This window comes from Pan troglodytes, chromosome X (genome assembly GCF_028858775.2).
Source record: "Pan troglodytes isolate AG18354 chromosome X, NHGRI_mPanTro3-v2.0_pri, whole genome shotgun sequence".
In the NCBI taxonomy this organism is placed as follows: Eukaryota; Metazoa; Chordata; class Mammalia; order Primates; family Hominidae; genus Pan; species Pan troglodytes.
In genome coordinates this window covers 109242081-109261383 of record NC_072421.2, presented here as the reverse complement: position 1 = coordinate 109261383, position 19303 = coordinate 109242081, and the positions used below count along the sequence as shown (strand labels likewise).

At 36.6% G+C, this 19303-nt stretch overlaps 1 protein-coding gene across 17 annotated transcripts in view; it reads right to left on the bottom strand.

Moving 5' to 3' along the window:
* Positions 1 to 1763: 1763 nt before the first annotated feature.
* The window catches only part of ALG13 (ALG13 UDP-N-acetylglucosaminyltransferase subunit), a 79089-nt gene continuing 61549 nt past the window's right edge, over positions 1764 to 19303 (bottom strand). For 12 of the 17 annotated variants that reach the window (XM_063804178.1, XM_003317635.5, XM_009439528.5 and 9 more), the window contains 4 exons: positions 17583 to 17819; positions 9678 to 9718; positions 4641 to 4815; positions 1764 to 2679 (listed from right to left, as the gene is read on the bottom strand). In XM_063804178.1, the coding sequence (XP_063660248.1) occupies positions 2414 to 2679; positions 4641 to 4815; positions 9678 to 9718; positions 17583 to 17819 (719 nt within the window). In that variant the 3' untranslated portion in view covers positions 1764 to 2413. The remainder of the gene's footprint in view (positions 2680 to 4640; positions 4816 to 9677; positions 9719 to 17582; positions 17820 to 19303) is intronic. The other 5 variants (XM_009439529.4, XM_063804172.1, XM_063804177.1 and 2 more) reach the window with 1 other exon arrangement.

Below are 19303 nucleotides of genomic sequence, written 5' to 3'. Positions count from 1 at the left end.
ACCACTGACAACTGAAAACAGAGGACAATCACTTTCTGTGAATTATGTATACTTCAGAAATGTTTGCACATTCAAAAAATGTTGGGAAGGGGCTGTTCCATGTTATAAGCTTGACTAAAACAAACCTTTATGCAAAACACAATTTGCAGGCTGCACAAATTGAGAACCCAGGAGGTTAGCAGAGAAGTTAAAACACTAGTACACACAGTTGGTTGTTATTAAAACATTAGTGCACTACCATTCACCTTAAGTTATCAGATGCTAACTCATAGTGCAAGGCCTTCTTAAAATCAAGGATACAAAAACAAATCCAATCGGTACTGTCTATTATGAAGCAGAAACCTTTAGTACATTGGCTTATTTAGAACTCATCAATATCAATCATCTTGAGAACAGTACATTGAAGATATATCTTCTTTGCAATGTTCCACTCCAGTACCTTCAACTGTTCAAGTACTTCAAGCCCTGATGTCTCAAATTATTCTTTTTGGCCAAGGTGTAGCCACAGGGGGAAAGGAGAGACTGAGTCACAAAAATAACCTTTTAAGAAAGCGATATAAATAGGTTTTGTGGCAACCAAAGAACACTTTTTAAATAGCTGTTTGTCAGGTGAGACAGAGCAAAGCATTCAGGACGATTTGCCCCTCAGAGAAGAACTGATCAATACAGAACATCTTGTGGTCTTCAGATAGATGAAAGGGAGAAGGCAAAAAAGGATGATGAAATGTGTCTCACAGCAAGCCAAAGCCAAAGCCAAGCCAGGCCTTCAGAGATACAAGATTAAGTCTAAAAACAAAAATGGTAAGATGTGACAATGTCTGGACTCAGAAAACAATACCCCCGAATGAAGGCCTCAGTAGCAAGTTTTTCTCTGACCTTCTCCTGCCCTCCTGTCTCTCAGTCTCCTTCTTCCCCAAAGCTAGCCATAGAAACTAGAATCCCTCTTCCCCAAGGTGGGTCATAGAAACCAGAACCCCTTTTTCCTGAAAGCCAGCCATAAAACCTAAAAATATTACTCTAACTTTTCTAAAACCTAAAGATATTACTCCACCTTTCTGTGTAAAAACTGGTCATAAAAAATTATCTGATTTACCTGGTTTGACTGTATTAAGACCCCCTATTCCAGAGAGGATCCTGTCCCACACCCAGAAGGAAGGAATGTGTGCTCAGAGAGGCCAAGAATACAAACAAGCCTTGTTGGGTTTCCCCTACTCAAGTCCATTAGCAGATCATACCCTTTTTGTCCAATCATATTTCTAATGGCTGTCCATACTTCATTGAAGCTAAGCATAAAAAATGGACAATTTCCCCTGTATTTTTGGGTCTTCATTCTGAAGGTTCCCATGTACACATTAATAAAATTTGTACGCCCTTTCTCTTTATCTGCCTTTTGTGAGCTGAGTTTTTGGTGAACCTTTAGAGGGTGAAGGAGTTTTCCCTTGGCTCCTACAACTATTGAAAGTATAGGATAATGAGAAGTCTGAAGTTCTATAAGAGGGTTATAAATGCTTTAAAAAAACACACACACACATACAACATAAAAGGAACATTTTCTGGAGAAAAGGCGTAGATATGGTAGTATGTGCTGCAATGACTCTAGATTAAATAACATCTCAAGTGGCCCTGCAACTACTCCCCACCAGTTCATGCTAAAAATTCACATTCTTTTGCAACCAAAATGCCAGAGAAAAAACATGTTGAAACAATCAAATGTCCGGTACTCTTTGCTGACATGAAAATGCAAAAAGAAAAAATCCCACAAGTTTTGGCAATTTTAAATGCTAATTTTTATTTACTGCTAACTGTGCAAAAGACACCAATTCAATACAGTGCAGTAAAACACTTACATACATCCAGTATTAAACAATAGCATATGGGATAAATCTAAAGCAGAGAACCATGTGCCTTCAAAACTGATATCACAGAATGCAACTGGCTTCAGATAATTCTCAAGAAACCTGAAGAGCTCTTTAATTTAATATTAAGTGAGTTATCCAGAAGCAAAGGCTCTTGGTTTTACTTTCTAGAAAAAAGTGGAAGTTACTCCAATTCTGCCTGGTTTAATATGATGTGTGATTTTTGAACCAATGAAATACTTTATATTCATTTTATCAATTGGTACCATCAGCTAATATAAAGCTGACAAATGGCTGACAGGAAAACAGCTGAATACAATGAAGTATGCTCAATATGGGGCTACTTGTACATCCATCTCAATTTCCTTAGTCACAGCCCAAAATAATACCCCTTAATTTTAAAGTACTATTTTAAATCAAAAGATAAAATAATTTTAAAGACAAATACAATAGTAAACACTAATCACCTAAATCATTTAACCACTAACATAAAATACTTTTTAAAAACAAAAACAGCAAGAAAATGGCAGTGCAAGAATACTTCATACTGCTGGATCTTACATACCCTGAGGTACATAATGAGAAGCTGGGGGAGATGGAGCAATACAGCCAATTGGCCCAGGATTTATAGCACCATGAATTTGAGAAGAACCACCATATGCTGTACCAACTGGATGCCAGGGGGGAACACAGGAATAATCTGGCACAACCGGAAGGCAGGAGTCAAAACCTGGCAAAGGTGGCTGCCCATAGGGATCTGACATTACTGGATAATAGACTGCTCCATGAGGGACAGATGAAGAATCAGCATTCGGAAAAGTATCTGAAAGAAAGGATGTATACAGTCTACTTTATATACAAAAATTCACCAAAACAGAACCCCATGCAACATAAATGGATGTTCTTATGTGTGAAAATAAAATTAACTATAAGAAAGATCACAGCAATTGCAGCAGGAGCACTTTAAATACAAATAATGAGTAAAGATAATATGAAAATTTCCAAATTAAAACACTGTGAAATATATGTGTCAAATCTATTCAATGTACAGACAGCTATCTTTCCGGGATGATTTAGGTATCAGCAAGCTAAATACATAAATATTCTTTAGAGTCCTTCTAGTTAATTAAATTCTTGTAAGAGGTGGTCACAATTGAGTTATCCAATAGTTTTACAGTATACATCATCCGAATAACCATTTAGCAATGAAAAACTCAGGTGTCTAGACATTCTGGTCTATACCTGAAAGTATAGTTCTGAAGAACACCCTAAAAGTGTCATCTCCTGAATGTCATTAAGATCACATTTTAATTTCATAGCACTTTTGCCATAAGTCAGTTCCAGTAGAAATAAATGCTGTTTTAATCTTGCTATAATGAGTATACACATTAGACAAAAAAAAAAATTCATTACTTGGGCTTAGATTAACTCTGTGAAATTAAGACTGCCACTGCCTCATAGTTAACTACAATTAAAAATAGCTCTATAAAAGGTATATTGCACAAAATTCAAAAAAAAAGATTGACACTGTAATATGCTTTAAAAATGGAAAGGAAGAGAGAAATTAGTATTCCTAATATGCACCAGGTAATAGTATACTTATACATAAGGTCCCAATTAGTTCTTCTAACAACCCTGGCAAGTCAGGTACGAACTCCTGACCTCAGGTGATCCACCTGCCGCAGCCTCCCAAAGTGCTGGGATTATAGGCGTGAACCACTGCACCTGGCTCAGTGAAGTATTTTAATACCTAGCCTTTCAGATAATTGTAGATATTCTTTGATGCTACACCCAAACTACATAAGTGGTAGTTCCTCAAAGGTCACTAGCAATGTGGATTTTCATGCTCTGTTACATTAAAATCCACTGTTTTATCTTGCACTTGGAAAGATCTGTTACAAAAATCACACCTTGGTCATATCATGCATTGGTAATTGGGAAACTCTTCCTTCACTGAGTTATGCAGATCTTCCAAATGTTGACACATTTCCTCATACAATTTAAGAAACTACATTCAGCTCTACTTATCTTATTACAGGAGTTTTAATTGGTGGGAAGGTGTCAAGCTCATGGTGGAAGATACATGTTTTCCAAAATTCTAATTTTTATTTGAAAGCTAAAATTGTATCTTTGGCAACAAATATTACTAGTTATTTATCCTAAAGTGACAGGCTCACTTTGTTCATTTAAGAAAATGCCGGCCAGATCAACAAAGTGTGAATAATGATAGTTTATCCCTCTTTCAAGTCAGCAAGTACAACTCATAACTTAATAGCACAAGTCTTTTTCCTTAAGTTAATCATTATACTTCATTTAGTATGCAGAAGTGTTTTATAAGTAGTTCCATTTTTGTCACAAAGAAAAATACAACTATTCAAGGATAAAAATTTAGTAAAAATGTCTTTGATTAAACAAAAAAAAATAAGATTGGCATTTTTGTACCATGGGTGTGTGGCAGTGAGAAAAACACTGATTACTAGCAGAGTCTGGGGTCAGTACCAACTAGTGCTTAGGTGTCAGCAGTTTTACCCACCACTGGTTTCTATGTCCTCAATGAAAATGCAAGCCAGTGAAAGGGGCAAATAAACTCTTAGTATTATTGTGAACACTTCTGACCTCATGAATCCCTTGAAAGAGTCTTAGGGACCACAAGAGGTCCACATATCATGCTTTGAGAATCACTGGTGTAGTACATGGACCTGATGAAATATATGAAAGCTATTATTGAATTACACACAATAAAATCAACTGTCTTTCTTGCTGGCAATCTCATTACACACTCACCATTTGCTGATGCTTCCGCCTGTATGCCATCTTCTCTCCTCACCTCACTGTAGCATTGAGGAACGGTTTGATCTACCAGAGGTGGCTCAGTATAGACTGGATAATTCTCTACATGAAGCTGCTGCTGCATCTGTGGCACATAGACCATGGAGTGCCAGTAGCTGTGGTAATAGCACTTGAGCAAGAAAGGGCAACAAAAAAACAAGAAACTTCACTCTTCTCTATTCTTAATGTAATACAGTTCCCCACAGACAAAAAAAAAAAAAAAAGTAAGAATTGGGCCATGATTTTCAGGTGAGGTAGCAATGACTTTTTTGACCTAAAAACTTGACAGTCTGTTCTCTATTAGAACTTTAGGATCTTTTGCAGCACTTGTATCTCATATTTAAACCTAAGAATTCTTTTAGGAAATAATCTAAAAGACCTGTATACAAAGGTGTCTTTTATAGTATTTTTAAAAGCAAAAAACATTGCACATAGTATTTAACAACAGGGAACTGGATAAATTATATACCCGTAATGAAATACTATACAGGCAACGAAAATCATGCTGTCAAATATTTAAAGAAAAAATGCTTGTATTGTTAAAAGATTTAAAAATTATACAGCATAATCCATAGTTTGTAAAATACAAAATTGTAAGAAAAAATATAAAAGTATACAGTGATCATAGAGGTGATTTTAGTTTTCTTTATACCACAGTATTTTCAAAATGTACTACAATGGACACTATGATTTCTAATAAGAAAAATATTGAAATATCTATTCAGCATCTCCTGGTATTCTATGATGTAAAAGGCAGAATATTTTTAAATGCCTCAGAGAAATAGATTACAAAGTTTCCACATGTGACTATAATAAACTAACATAACAGAAGGGGCAAGCGGTTTATCAATTCTTGAAACTAAATTTAGGAAAAATAGTCTCAAAGAACAAAAACCCACCCCATTACTCTTAATTTATAGATGTGTACTATTTGGAAAGACAGTTTTCTTGGCACTGACATGTCTAAAGCTTCAGGGAAATCAGTGTCAGGGAATATGAACTAATCTGAGTATTATCCAGGAGAGCACAGAGTTTATCATCATCTGACAGATCTTAAGATGCATTATTCCTTTCAGTAAATATGCCATCTTGTTACATTTTAAGTCAAGTGTATTTCAGAGGGAAAGTGATCCCTGAAAGACTAAAATAAAAGAGCTCTCACCTCAACTCGGAGACACCTTTCACTGATAAAGACATTTGTCAGTACCCACCTGCCTCTACAACTCAGGGGAGTGGTGAAAAAACAGTGTTGAGCAAGCATCTATGAACACATGAGTGCTTTAAAAATGCAGCTATTTTTATTTTTATATTTATTATACAAGTTTTGGGATACACATGCAGAACATGCAGGTTTGTTACATGGGTATACATGTGCCATGGTGGTTTTCTACACCCATCAATCTGTCACCTACATTAGGTATTTGTCCTAATGCTCTCCCTCCCTTTGCCCCCAACCCCCCGACAGGCCCCAATGTGTGATGTTCACCTCCCTGTGCCCGTATGTTCTCACTGTTCAACTCCCACTTATGAGTGAGAACATGCGGTGTTTGATTTTCTGTCCTTGTGATAGTTTGCTGAGAATGGTTGCCAGCTTCATCCATGTCCCTACAAAGGACATGAACTCATTCTTTTTTATGGCTGCATAGTATTCCATGGTGTGTATGTGCCACATTTTCTTTATGCAGTCTATCATTGATGGGTATGTGAGTTGGTTCCAAGTCTTTGGCATTGTGAATAGTGCTGCAGTAAACATACATGTGCATGTGTCTTTATAAAATGATTTATAATCCTTTGGGTATATACCCAGTAATGGGATTGCTAAATCAAATTGTATTCCTCATTCTAGATCCTTGAGGAATTACCACACTGTCTTCCACAATGGTTGAACTAATTTACACTCCAACCAACAGTGTAAAAGTGTTCCTATTTCTCCACATCCTCTCCAGCATCTGTTGTTTCCTGACTTTTTAATGATTGCCATTCTAACTGGCATGAGATGGTATCTCATTGTGCTTTTGATTTGCATTTCTCTAATGACCAGTGATGAGTTCTTCCTGTTTGTTGGCCACATAAATGTCTTCTTTTGAAAAGTGTCTGTTCATATTCTTTGCCCACTTTTTGATGGGGTTGTTTATTTCTTGTAAATTTAAGTTCCTTGTAGATTCTGGATATTAGCCCTTTGTCAGATGGATAGATTGCAAAACTTTTCTCCCATTCTGTAGGTTGCCTGTTCACACTGATAGGTTCTTTTTCTGTGCAGAAGCTCTTTAGTTTAATTAGATCCCACTTGTCAATTTTAGTTTTGCTTTTGTTGCCATTGCTTTTGGTGTTTTAGTCATGAAGTTTTTGCCCACGCCTATGTCCTGAATGGTATTGCCTAGGTTTTCTTCTAGGGTTTTTATGGTTTTAGGTCTTAAAGTCTTTAATCCATCTTGAGTTAATTTTTGTATAAGATGTAAGGAATGGGTCCAGTTTCAGTTTTCTGCATATGGTTAGCCAGTTTTCCCAGCACCATTTATTAAATAGGGAATCCTTTCCCCATTCCTTGTTTTTGTCAGGTTTGCCAAAGATCAGATGGTTGTAGATGTGTGGTGTTATTTCTGAGTCCTCTGTTCTGTTCTATTGGTCTATATACCTGTTTTGGTACCAGTACCATGCTGTTTTGGTTACTGTGGCCTTGTAAAATAGTTTGAAGTCAGATAGCACAATGCCTCCAGCTTTGTTCTTTTTGCTTGGGATTGTCTTGGCTATATGGACTCTTTTTTGGTTCCATATGAAATTTAAAGTAGTTTTTTCTAATTCTGTGAAGGAAGTGAATGGTAGCTTGATGGGAATAACATTGAATCTATAAATTACTTTGGGCAGTATGGCCATTTTCATGATATTGATTTTTCCTATCCATAAGCATGGAACGTTTTTCCCTTTGTGTCCTCTCTTATATCATTGAGCAGTGATTTGTAGTTCTCCTTGAAGAGGTCCTTCACATCCCTTGTAAGTTGGATTCCTAGGTATTTTATTCTCTTTGTAGCAATAGTGAATGGGAATTCACTCATGATTTGGCTATCATTGGTGTATAGACATGCTTGTGATTTTTGCACACTGATTTTGTGTTGCACACAACTTCAACTTTGCTGAAGTTGCTTATCAGCTTAAGGAGCTTTTGGGCTGAGACAATGGGGTTTTTAAAATATACAGTTATGTCATCTGCAAACAAAGACAAAGTGACTTCCTGTCTTCCTATTCGTATACTCCTTCCTTCCTTCCTTCCTTCCTTTCTCTCTCTTTCTTTCTTTCTTTCTTTCTTTCTTTCTTTCTTTCTTTCTTTCTCTCTTTCTCTCTTTCTCTCTTTCTCTCTTTCTCTCTTTCTTTCTTTCTTTCTGCCCTGGCCAGAACTTTCTTTCTGCCCTGGCCAGAACTTCCTATACTATGCTGAATAGGAGTGGTGAGAGAGGACATCCTTGTCTTGTACCGGTTTTCAAAGGGAATGCTTCCAGCTTTTGCCCATTCAGTATGATACTGGCTGTGGGTTTGTCATAAATAGCTCTTATTAATTTGAGATACATTCCATCAATACCTAGTTTATAGAGTTGTTAGCATGAAGGGGTGTTGAATTTTATAGAAGGCCTTTTCTGCATCTATTGAGATAATCATGTGGTTTTTGTCATTGGTTCTGTTTATGTGATGGATTACATTTATTGATTTGCATATGTTGAACCACCCTTGCATCCCAGGGATGAAGCCAACTTGATTGTGGTGGATAAGCTTTTTAATGTGCTGCTGGATTCGGTTTGCCAGTATTTTATTGAGGATTTTCACATCGATGTTCATCAGGGATATTGGCCTGAAATTTTCTTTTTTTGTTGTGTCTCTGCCAGGTTTTCCTATCAGGATGATGTTGGCTTCATAAAATGAGTTAGAAAGGAGTTCCTCTCTTTCTATTGATTGGAATCGTTCAGAAGGAATAGTACCAGCTCCTCTTTGTACCTCTGGTAGAATTCGGCTGTGAATCCATCTGGTCCTGGACTTTTTTTGGTTGGTAGGCTATTAATTACTGCCTCAATTTCAGAACTTGTTATTGGTCTACTCAGGAATTAGACTTCTTCCTGGTTTAGTCTTGGGAGGGTGTGTGTGTCCAGGAATTTATCCATTTCTTCTAGATTTTCTAGTTTATTTGCATAGAGGTGTTTATAGTATTCTCTGATGGCAGTTTGTATTTCTGTGGTATCATTTTTTATTGTGTCTATTTGATTCTTCTCTCTTTTCTTCTTTATTCACCTGGCTAATGGTCTATTTTGTTAATCTTTTCAAAACAAACCAGCTCCTGGATTCAGATTTTTTGAAGGGTTTTTTGTGTCTCTATCAGCTCTGCTCTGATCTTAGTTATTTCTTGTCTTTTGCTAGGTTTTGAATTTGTTTGCTTTTGCTTCTCTAGTTCTTTTAATTGTGATGTTAGGGTGTTGATTTTAGATATTTCCCAGTTTCTCATGTGGGTATTTAGTGCTATAAATTTCCCTCTAAACGCTGCTTTAGCTGTGTCTCAAAGATTCTGGTACATTGTGTCTTTGTTCTCATTGGTTTCAAAGAACAAAATACAGTGCCTTAAATTTCTTCGAATTTGTCTAATTTTCACATAAAATGGAAAGATAGTCATAAAAATATTTTAGGATAATTCATTTATTTTGAGACAGAACACCACAGTGAAAAGTTAGCATGTAATGTTAAATATGATGGCTCATCTAATATATGCTGATTGTGCTGCTTACAGCCCAGTACCCCTCTCTTCAGTTTAACGACTATTTTATAAGAGAAACTAAAGCACTGGGAGGCTAAAGCAGACAACTGAACTATGTCATCTTCAGAGATCTCTTAGACAGAATTAAAATGTTTAGTCCCCTTAATGATTTTGGCTTTTGAAGTTCAAGAGTCTGATTATCAAAACGGTCTATACTTTGAAAATAGGGCTTATCAAAGAAATTTTAACATGGCACTTACCTGCAATCCTAGATTGAAATAGTACTGCAAAACTTTTGTATCTAAAATTAAAAATCAAAAAAATTAGTGACTTGACTGACATAAGCAATTAGAATTATCTTTTAAAAGCTTTTCTGGCTGGGCACGGTGGCTCATGCCTGTAATCCCAGCACTTTGGGAGGCCTAGATGGGCAGATAACTTGAGGTCAGGAGTTCAAGACCATCCTGGCCAACATGGTGAAACCCTGTCTCTACTAAAACTACAAAAATTAGCCGGACGTGGTGGCGGGTGCCTGTAATCCCAGCTACTCAGGAGGCTGAGGCAGGAGAATCACTTGAATCTGGGAGGTGAAGGTTGCACTGAGCCGAGATCATGCCACTGCACTCCAGCCTGGGTGACAGAGCGAGACTCCATCTCAAAAAAGAAAAAAAAAAAGCTTTTCTGTTTGAGCATTATTAAGATATCAATGTAATCTTGCCACATTAATACCACTCTCAATTTTACCTTATAGTAAATGACTACTTACCTACCAATATAGGTAAAATTATTTTCTCATCTACGGTTTAGTTACCAAATAAAATTTTTATTTCTAATCTTAATTGTAGGCAGATGTTACAGGAATGTCACTTTGGTAATATTTAGGAAGAATCCAATAAAGGCATTTTCTTGTTTGTTTCAAATGGAATTTTTACTTTAATACACTTCTAGAACATAAACAATCATTTTGGTCCTCAGTTACTAGCACTTATATACAGTACAGACTAATACTCTACTGACAGAGATTAGTGATGCCTGCTGAGACAATTAGAACAATATGAAACAATTCATCCTGTTTTTATTTACCATGACTGACATACCACCACCAGAACTCCAAAGAGAAGGGCAATGAGCAAGGTAATTTCTCTTGACATTATGAAACTAAACTATTTCATAAATGAACAAAAACTGTTCTTAGCATTCCAATTGGACCTCTAAATGTATTTTTATTGTTTGACCTGAGATCCACACATATTTTTATTTATAAAGTAATATAACCTGAGTTCCACTAACAGATGAACTTTTAGAAAACCCCTCTTTAAGTTGGAGACTCCCTACACATACAAATACATTTATTGCCATTTTTTTTTAAAAATCAGCTTGTATTTTGACTATTATATAGGAGCACAGCATAAAGCCTAATGCTCAAGCTACATAATATTTTTAAAAAATAGTAGGAAATAAATTCATGAGTGGCATGGGATTCTACTTGATACATATATGTATCAAATAACTTGTATACACAAACGCACGTAGCAGTATTAATAGCCAGAAAGTAAAAGCAACCCAAATGTTCCTCAACTAATAGATAAAATATGATACAGACATACTTTGGAGATATCATGGCTTTGGTTCCAGAAAAAAATAAAGCCAATATTGCAAGGAAGTGAGTCACACCAATTTTTTGGTTTCCCAGTAAATATGCTTATGTACTGGGCGTTATGCTTATGGCCGGGCGTGGTGGCCCAGGCCTGTAATGCCAGCACTTTGGGAGGCCAAGGTGGATGGATCATGAGGTCAGGAGATCGAGACCATTCTGGCCAACATGGCGAAACCCCGTCTCTACTAAAAATACAAAAACTAGCCAGGTGTGGTGGCACGTGCCTGTAATCCCAGCTACCGGGGAGGCTGAGGCAGGAGAATCACTTGAACCTGGGAGGTGGAGGTTTCTGTGAGCTGAGCTCGCGCCACTGCACTTCAGCCTGGCAACAGAGCAAGACTCTGTTGCAAAAAAAAAAAAAAAAAAGTTATGCTTATACACTATACTGTAGTCTTTTAAGAGTATAATAGTGTTAGGTCTAAGAAAACAATGTACATACCTTAATTTTAAAATATGTTATTGCTGGCCGGGCACAGTGGCTCACGCCTGTAATCCCAGCACTCTGGGAGGCCAAGGCAGGTGAACCACTTGAGGTCAGGAGTTCGAGACCAGCCTGGCCAACATGGAGAAACTCCATCTCTACTAAAAATACAAAAACTTAGCTGGGCATGGTGGCGGGTGCCTGTAATGCCAGCTACTTGGGAGGCTGAGGCAGGAGAATTGCTTGAGCTCGGGAGGCAGAGGTTGTAGTGAGCCAAGATTGCACCACTGCACTCCAGCCTGGGCGACAGAGACTCTCCATCTCAAAATAAATAAATAAATAAATAAATAAACAAACAAACAATACAATACTGCTAAAAAAATGCTGACAGAAATGAAGGGAGAAAAGGGAGAACATGTTGTTGGAAAAATGGTGCCAATAGATTTGCTTGACACAGGGTTCTCACAAATCTTCAATTTGTAAAAAAAATAAAAATCACAATATCTGTAGAACACAATAAAGCAAAGTGCAACAAAATGGAGTATGCCAATACATCCATACGATGCCATTTTTTTGGCCATAAAAAAGAATAAAGTACTGATACATGCAACAACATGAACCTTGAAAATAGTATGCTTAGAGAAAAAAAGTTAGTTGCAAAAGCCCACATATTGTATGATTCTATTTACATGAAATGTCCAGAATAGGCAAATCCATGGCCAAACTAGAGGAGCGATTGCTAAGGCCAGGGAGAATGGGGAGCACCTACTAACGAATACATGATATATTCTCAGGGTTAGTAGAACTTAGATGGAAGAGTGAATGGGGAAAGAATTTGAGTTGAAGCACCACGCCAGCAGAGGCTTAGGAGAAGAAAACCTGCTACATAGAGTTCACACAGGAGTAGAAAGAGATAAGGCTGGAATAGAGACTAGATTGTGGAAAGTCATAAATGCCATACTTAGTCTGTTGAACTTTAATCTACAGAAACCAAAGAATCACTGAAGAGTTCTGAGCTAGGAACAGACACAAAGTGGAATAGTACCAGAGCAGTGAGACCAATGGAGAAGCTACTCTAACTGTTCAGGGACAAGGTAATAAAGGCATGACCTAGGAAAGAGGCAGTGGATATTTTTTAAAAACACTCTGTGAAACACAGATTTTTAATAAATCAGCCAAGGGTAACATGCAAAAATCAATTTTATTTTTATGTACAGGACAAAATTGGAAAATAAAAGTTTTAAAATTCTGTTTACTACAGTTCCAAAAACCCAAATACATAGGAACACATTTAACAGAAGATGTAGAAGACTTCTACGCCAAAAAAAAAAAAGTTGAGAAACCAAACGCAACCTAAATAAATTGACGGGTATACTATGATACCACGTTCATGAATTCAAAGAGACCATACTGTTAAGAATTGGCATTCTCCCCAAATTGAGCCATAGATTATAAACACAATCCCTAATTTCCAGACGGTTTTTTTTTTTGGTAAAATTTGATAGTGTAAGAGACATGCAAATGACCCTACCTTACTTCAAACCTTACTAAAAAGACAGTATAGTACTGATGTAAGGATTAAAAAATTGATCAATGCAACAAAAGAGGGCACAGAAATAGACCTGCACTTAAAACAGTCATTTGATTTTTGACTAAAACACCAAAGTGATCCAACGAGGAAAGGAAAATCTTTTTCACAAATGGTACTGCTGGAATACTGGAGATCCATAAAGAAAAAAAAATCACCTCCACCATCCACAAAAATGAATTTGAGATGAATAGTGGACTTAAACATAAAACTAAATGAATTAAGCTTTTAAAGGAAAACACAGGAAACAATCATAACGACTTTGGAGTAAGACAAATAAGGCCAAGGTTTTTTGTTGTTTTTTTTGTTTTTTTAAATTAAGTCAGAGTTTCGCTCTGTCACCCAGGCTGGAGTGCAGTGTGGCATGATCTCGGCTCAGTACAACCTCCACCTCCTGGGTTCAAGTGATTCTCCGGCCTCAGCCTCCCGAGTAACTAGCATTACAGGTGCTCACCACCTCTCCCAGCTAATTTTTGTATTTTTAGTAGAGACAGGGTTTCACCATGTTGGCCAGGCTGGACTCGAACTCCTGACCTCAATTGATCTGCCTGCCTTGGCCTCCGAAAGTGTTAGGATTACAGGTGCCAGCCACCATGCCCGGCCAGTTGCTTAGATTACAGAAAGCAATACACACCAAAAAATGGTCAATTAGATTCCATCAGAATTAAAATCCTCTACCCATCAAAAGGCACCATGAAGAAAATAGATAAGCCACAGAATAGGAGCAGATATTCACGAAACATACCCGACAAAAGACTAGCATAGAGAATATGCAGAGAACGTCTGCAACTCAATAACAAGCACCCAATAAAAAAGAAAGTAGTCAAAATATGTGAACACTTTACAAAAAATATGCAAATGGCCAATAAGCACATGAAAAAAGTACTCAAACAACTGGACATCCACATGCAAAAATATGAATCTACACACACTTTACATACTTCACAAAAAAGTCACTCAAAATGGATCACAGACCTAAAAGTAAAATGCAAAACATAAAACTCCTAGACGATAACATAGGAGAAAATCTAGATGACCCCAAGACTGGCGATTACTTTTTAGATACAATACCATAGGCATGATCCATAAAAGAAATAATTTATATGTTAGAGTTCTTTAAAATTAAAAACATCTGCTCTGCGAAAGACACTTAATGAAAAGACAAGCCACAGACTTGGAAAAAATATTTGCAAAAGACATACCTGATATAATGGACTGTTACCCAAAATATACAAAGAACTCTTAGAACTCAATAAGTAAACTACCTGAATTAAAAATGGGCCAAACACCTTAACAGATGTTTCACCAAAGATATATAGATGGCAAATAAGCACATGAAAAGATGCTCTACGTCGGATTTCATAAGGGAAATGCAAATTAAAACAATGAGATATCATTACACACCTATTAGAATGGCCAAAATCCAGAACACTGACAATACCAAATACTGGCATGGATGTGGAACTACAGGAACACTCATTCATTGCTGGTGGGAATGCAAAATGGTATAGCCACTCTGGAAGACAGTTTGACAGTTTCTTACCAAATAAAACATATTCTTACTCAATAGAGCAATTGTAATCCTTGGTGTTTACCCAAAGGAGTTAAAAATATATTTCCACAGGGCGCGGTGGCTGACACCTGTAGTCCCAGCACTTCGGGAGGCCGAGGTGGGTGGATCACGAGGTCAGGAGTTCAAGACCAGCCTGGCCAACATGGTGAAACCCCATCTCTACTAAAAATACAAAAATTAGCCAGGTGTGGTGGTGGGTGCCTATATTCCCAGCTGCTCAGGAGGCTTAGGCAGGAGAATTGCTTGAGCCCGGGAGGCAGAGGTTGCAATGAGCTGAGATCACGCCACTGCATTCCAGCCTGGGTGACAGAGCAAGACTCCATCTCTCTATATATATTTCCACAAAAAAACTTGCATGTGGATGTTTAGGGCAACTGTAACCAAAAGTGGAAGCAACCAAGATGTTATTCAGTAGGTGAATGGATCTATAAACTGTGGTACATTCAGATAATGATTTGGTGAGGAAACTTAAATATATATTGCTAAGAGCCACTCTGAAAAAGCTATATATTCCATGACTGCAACTATATGCCATTCTGGAAAAGTCAAAACTATGGAGACAGTAAAAAATCAGTGATTGACAGGAGTTGGGGGATGAATAATAATAGGCAGAGCACAGATTTCTGGGGTAGAAATGCTCCATTATAGCATCCATGTGATGCTATAATTAAGGATACATGTCATCGTTCATTTTTCCAAACTCATGAAAGTGCAAGAGCAAGAATGAACACTAATATAAACTATGGCCTCTGGATGATAATGATGTGCCAAGGTAGGTTCATCATTGTATCAAATATTCCACACTCTGGTATGGTGGGGGACACTGATAATATGGAAGGCTACGGACATGTGGGGGCCAGTGGAAAATGGGAAATCCCTATGCCTTCCTCTCAATTTGGCAAGAAACAGAAAACTGCTCTATAAAATAGATTTTTTTACAACATGATCAGTCACCAGAATGGATAAAGTTAAGGAGTGTGGCGACAATAAACGTTGGTGAGCAAGAGAAACTACTGGAATTCTCATACGCTGCTGGTGGAAGTGTAAAATGGTACAACTTTGGAAAAATGTTTGGCAGTTATTTATAAAAGTAAACACATATCTCTCTATGACCCAGCAATTCCACTGCTAGGTATTTGCCCAAGGGAAATAAAAACATCTGTTTACAAAGACTTCTACAAGAATGTTCATAGCAGCTTTTTTTGTTAGCAGCTTTTTTTGTAACAGCCCCAAACTGGAAACAGTCCAGCTATCTATCACCAACAGGAGAATGGACAAACTGTGGAACAGTCATACAATGAAATGCTACTCGGCCATGAAAACAAATGGACTACTGACACATGCAACAACAGACAAATCTCAAAATTATGCCAAGTTTAAGAAGCTTTCCATAAAGATTATATACTATATGATTACATTTCTATAAAATTCTAAAACAGGTAAAACTAATCTATGGTAGAAAAAAGTCCAAACAGTGGTTGCCTCAAGGGAGAGCATGGGAAAAACTGGGAAGGAGCATGAGGGAAATTTGTGGGACAACGTTAATACTTTATACCTTGATAGGGATTTGGGTTACACAAGTGCATGCATGCATATGTTAAAACTAAGCTAATGTGCATTTAAGTTTTGTACATTTCATTATATGTAAACTGCACATCAAAAGGAAAAAACTACTTAATGATATGTATCCTGAAGTTTTTATGGGGAAGTGTACAAATGTCTACAATTTACTTAATGTATCAAAAAGAAGATGGATTAATAGAGATGGATGGAGGGGAAGATGGATAGATATGTGATAAAGTGTAAATATTAATGATAGAATCTAAGTGATAGATATGACTTCATTTTAAAATTCAACTTGGATGAATGTTTGAATATTGTCATAGTAAAATATTGGAAAAACACAAAATCAGCATTATGTGGTGACTAAGTACATCTCGGGTACAGGTAGGTAAGGGAAGGGAGAGTAGTAAAGAAATCAGGGTTTAGATATTGGGAAAATTAGGTGGAAATGATACCACTATTAACAAAATAAAAAACCAAGGAGAAAAGTCAATGTTTTGTGTGGCCTGGGGAAAAGATAAATATGAGGAATTTCATTATTGAAATGAAAACTAAAAAGCTAAGTGAAAATGTCTAGCAAGTATCTGGAGACAAGAAACTAAAACTTCTGATGCCAAGGCTAGCTACATTTAGGAATAAACTACATAGAAGTAACAGGGAAGTTTAAAGGTAGGGAAAAAACAGAAGGGAGTTAAAGAAAATCTTGGTGATTAGGGGTTGGAAAAAAAAAAAAGCAAAAATAGAGAAGCAGCTAGAAAAACCAAGAAAATATTATAGCAAGAAAGTATAAGCTACAAACAATTCTCAACTATAATTCTCTTGAGAAATATGCCAAACTGAGTAATAAAGAACTTCCAATGAAAAACTACTCCTTAGATGTTTAAGAAAACACAGCTGAAATTCAAGGCAGATAAGACTCCTAATCCCCACTCCCCCAAATCTTTAAAATTCAGTTGAAATTCTAAATATAAAAGACTGCAATAATTCATGCACTTATGGAAAGAATTTAAGAAATAAAGAAAAATTTGATACCAAGTCCTGTTTTGCAAGGAAAAACAGTTAAGAAAAGCAAAGATATTCATTTGAGAATCTTCTTCAGGGTAGACATGTAGCTACCAAAACAAAACAAAACAAAACAAAACAGCAGCACACGTCAACTCAACCATCCACTTGTTGATTATGTAGAAGATATTCTCAGTTTTCAGCTTTTAATTGCTCCTTTCCTTAGTCACTTCCAGTATTGTGTTCTCAAGTCAATTTTCATTTGGTTCCCCATTCCCCAATAGGTCAACCAAAGAGAGATATGCTCTAACAATATTTTTTAAGTCTCAGATCCCTCACCTAAGTCTCAAAATCTACTTACCTTGAGGCAAATCACTGCCGCTTGGATCACAGGAATAAGGTGGAGGTGGTAGTGGTGGTGGTGGTTGTAAGTTTGAAGCCTCTCCCACATCAAGAGCAGGAGGAGGAGGAGGAGGAGGAGGAGGTGGTGGTGGTGGTGGTGGTGGTGGTGGTGGTGGTGGTGGTGGTGGTGGTGGTGGTAGAGAGGCACCAGCATGAGGAATAGCAGAATGGCATGGATAGGATGGTGAGGCAATCACTAACAAAGAAACAAAACATAAAGTAGCAATACACAACTATAACACCTTATGAACAGTAGGCTCATCTACTTTTCTTGTCTCCAGTATGGTCAAAGAACTCTTAATTCTTAAGGTTTGGGTATAAAAAAACTTGGACAGTGAATTGTCTACATTCTCTTAGACATACCAATGGAGAACTAGTTCATAACAGGTCATTTTGATTTAAGAAAAGTATTGGAAATTAAAAGGGAAAAAACTGGAAGAGGCAGAGCTTTGACTATCAGACTTTGAACATTTAGCTAACAGGTACATAAATAAAACATAACTAAAGCAAAATTTTTACCTAGTTTAATACCTAATGCAAATTTAAGAATGTTTTCAGCAATCTGTCACTCTCAGTCAAATCACAAAATGCAGAAGCTAATAAGAGATGGATTAAAGTGCACAGACTACAGATTTTAGCAATCCTTGAAGGTTTCTACTGGTAGCATCTCAGGAATATAGGGAACTTTAAATCATGAGCGCTCCATTTCTAAGGAGGTACAGAATCTAAAAACAGGTTAGATACAATATCTTATCCCTTTAGCTTTCTATACCTGTTACTATAGCTTAGAAATAATCAATATTTAAAAGTTTTTGACATAAGAAATTCAGATGTAATTATATTTAAATATTAATCCTCTATGACAATAAAGGAAACAATGTGGTTACAACCTAGTAAAAACACATACCTGCATATATGTATGACATAACACGCAAATTTGTTAATTTTTTTTTTTTACAAAAGATGAATGATACAAACCTTCAAGTTTAACTGAATAATTTTAGCCAGCTTAAATCCAAGTACAAAATTTCATCATTTTGTTATCTGCATTATCATTTTAACCCTGAGAAACATAGAAAGTTTAGTCTTATCATTCTATAAATGTTTAAAGTCAGAGTTTTAGCACACTGAGTTTAGCATAGGAGCATAGGAACAATTCACACAAGCTGAATTTGTTATTCTGATATTTTAGCAAGACATAATCCACATTGTTTCCATTTAGTGACCAGTACTAACGATATACTCATCTTATCTTTTGTACATTTACAGGCTAACAGTAATAGGTCTGTGTCTTCAGGTGATGTAAAACTTGATAAACAAGTGTTTAGGAGTGATGCAATTATCTCTTGATTGTGGTTGTGGTTACACAACTCTATGCATTTGTCAAAGCTCACAGAACTGGGCACCAAAAAAATGAATTATACTGTATCTAAATTAAACAGTAAGTTTTTAAAGCTTGCTCAACTAGCTGTTTTGGAGTTTTGTCATATATTTCGAAATCTCTACTTTTACAGTTTTGGGAGAGGAACTTAATTTTCAGAATATCCCCAAATGTTCTAGATACAGATTTTTTTTTTAATAAAATGGCTCCTCCAACAAAGCTCTGCTCTTATTCCTTTTAAACTAGCACTGAAAATGTATCATGCCATTTTTTTAAAAAAAAGCAAATGGAGAAAGGCA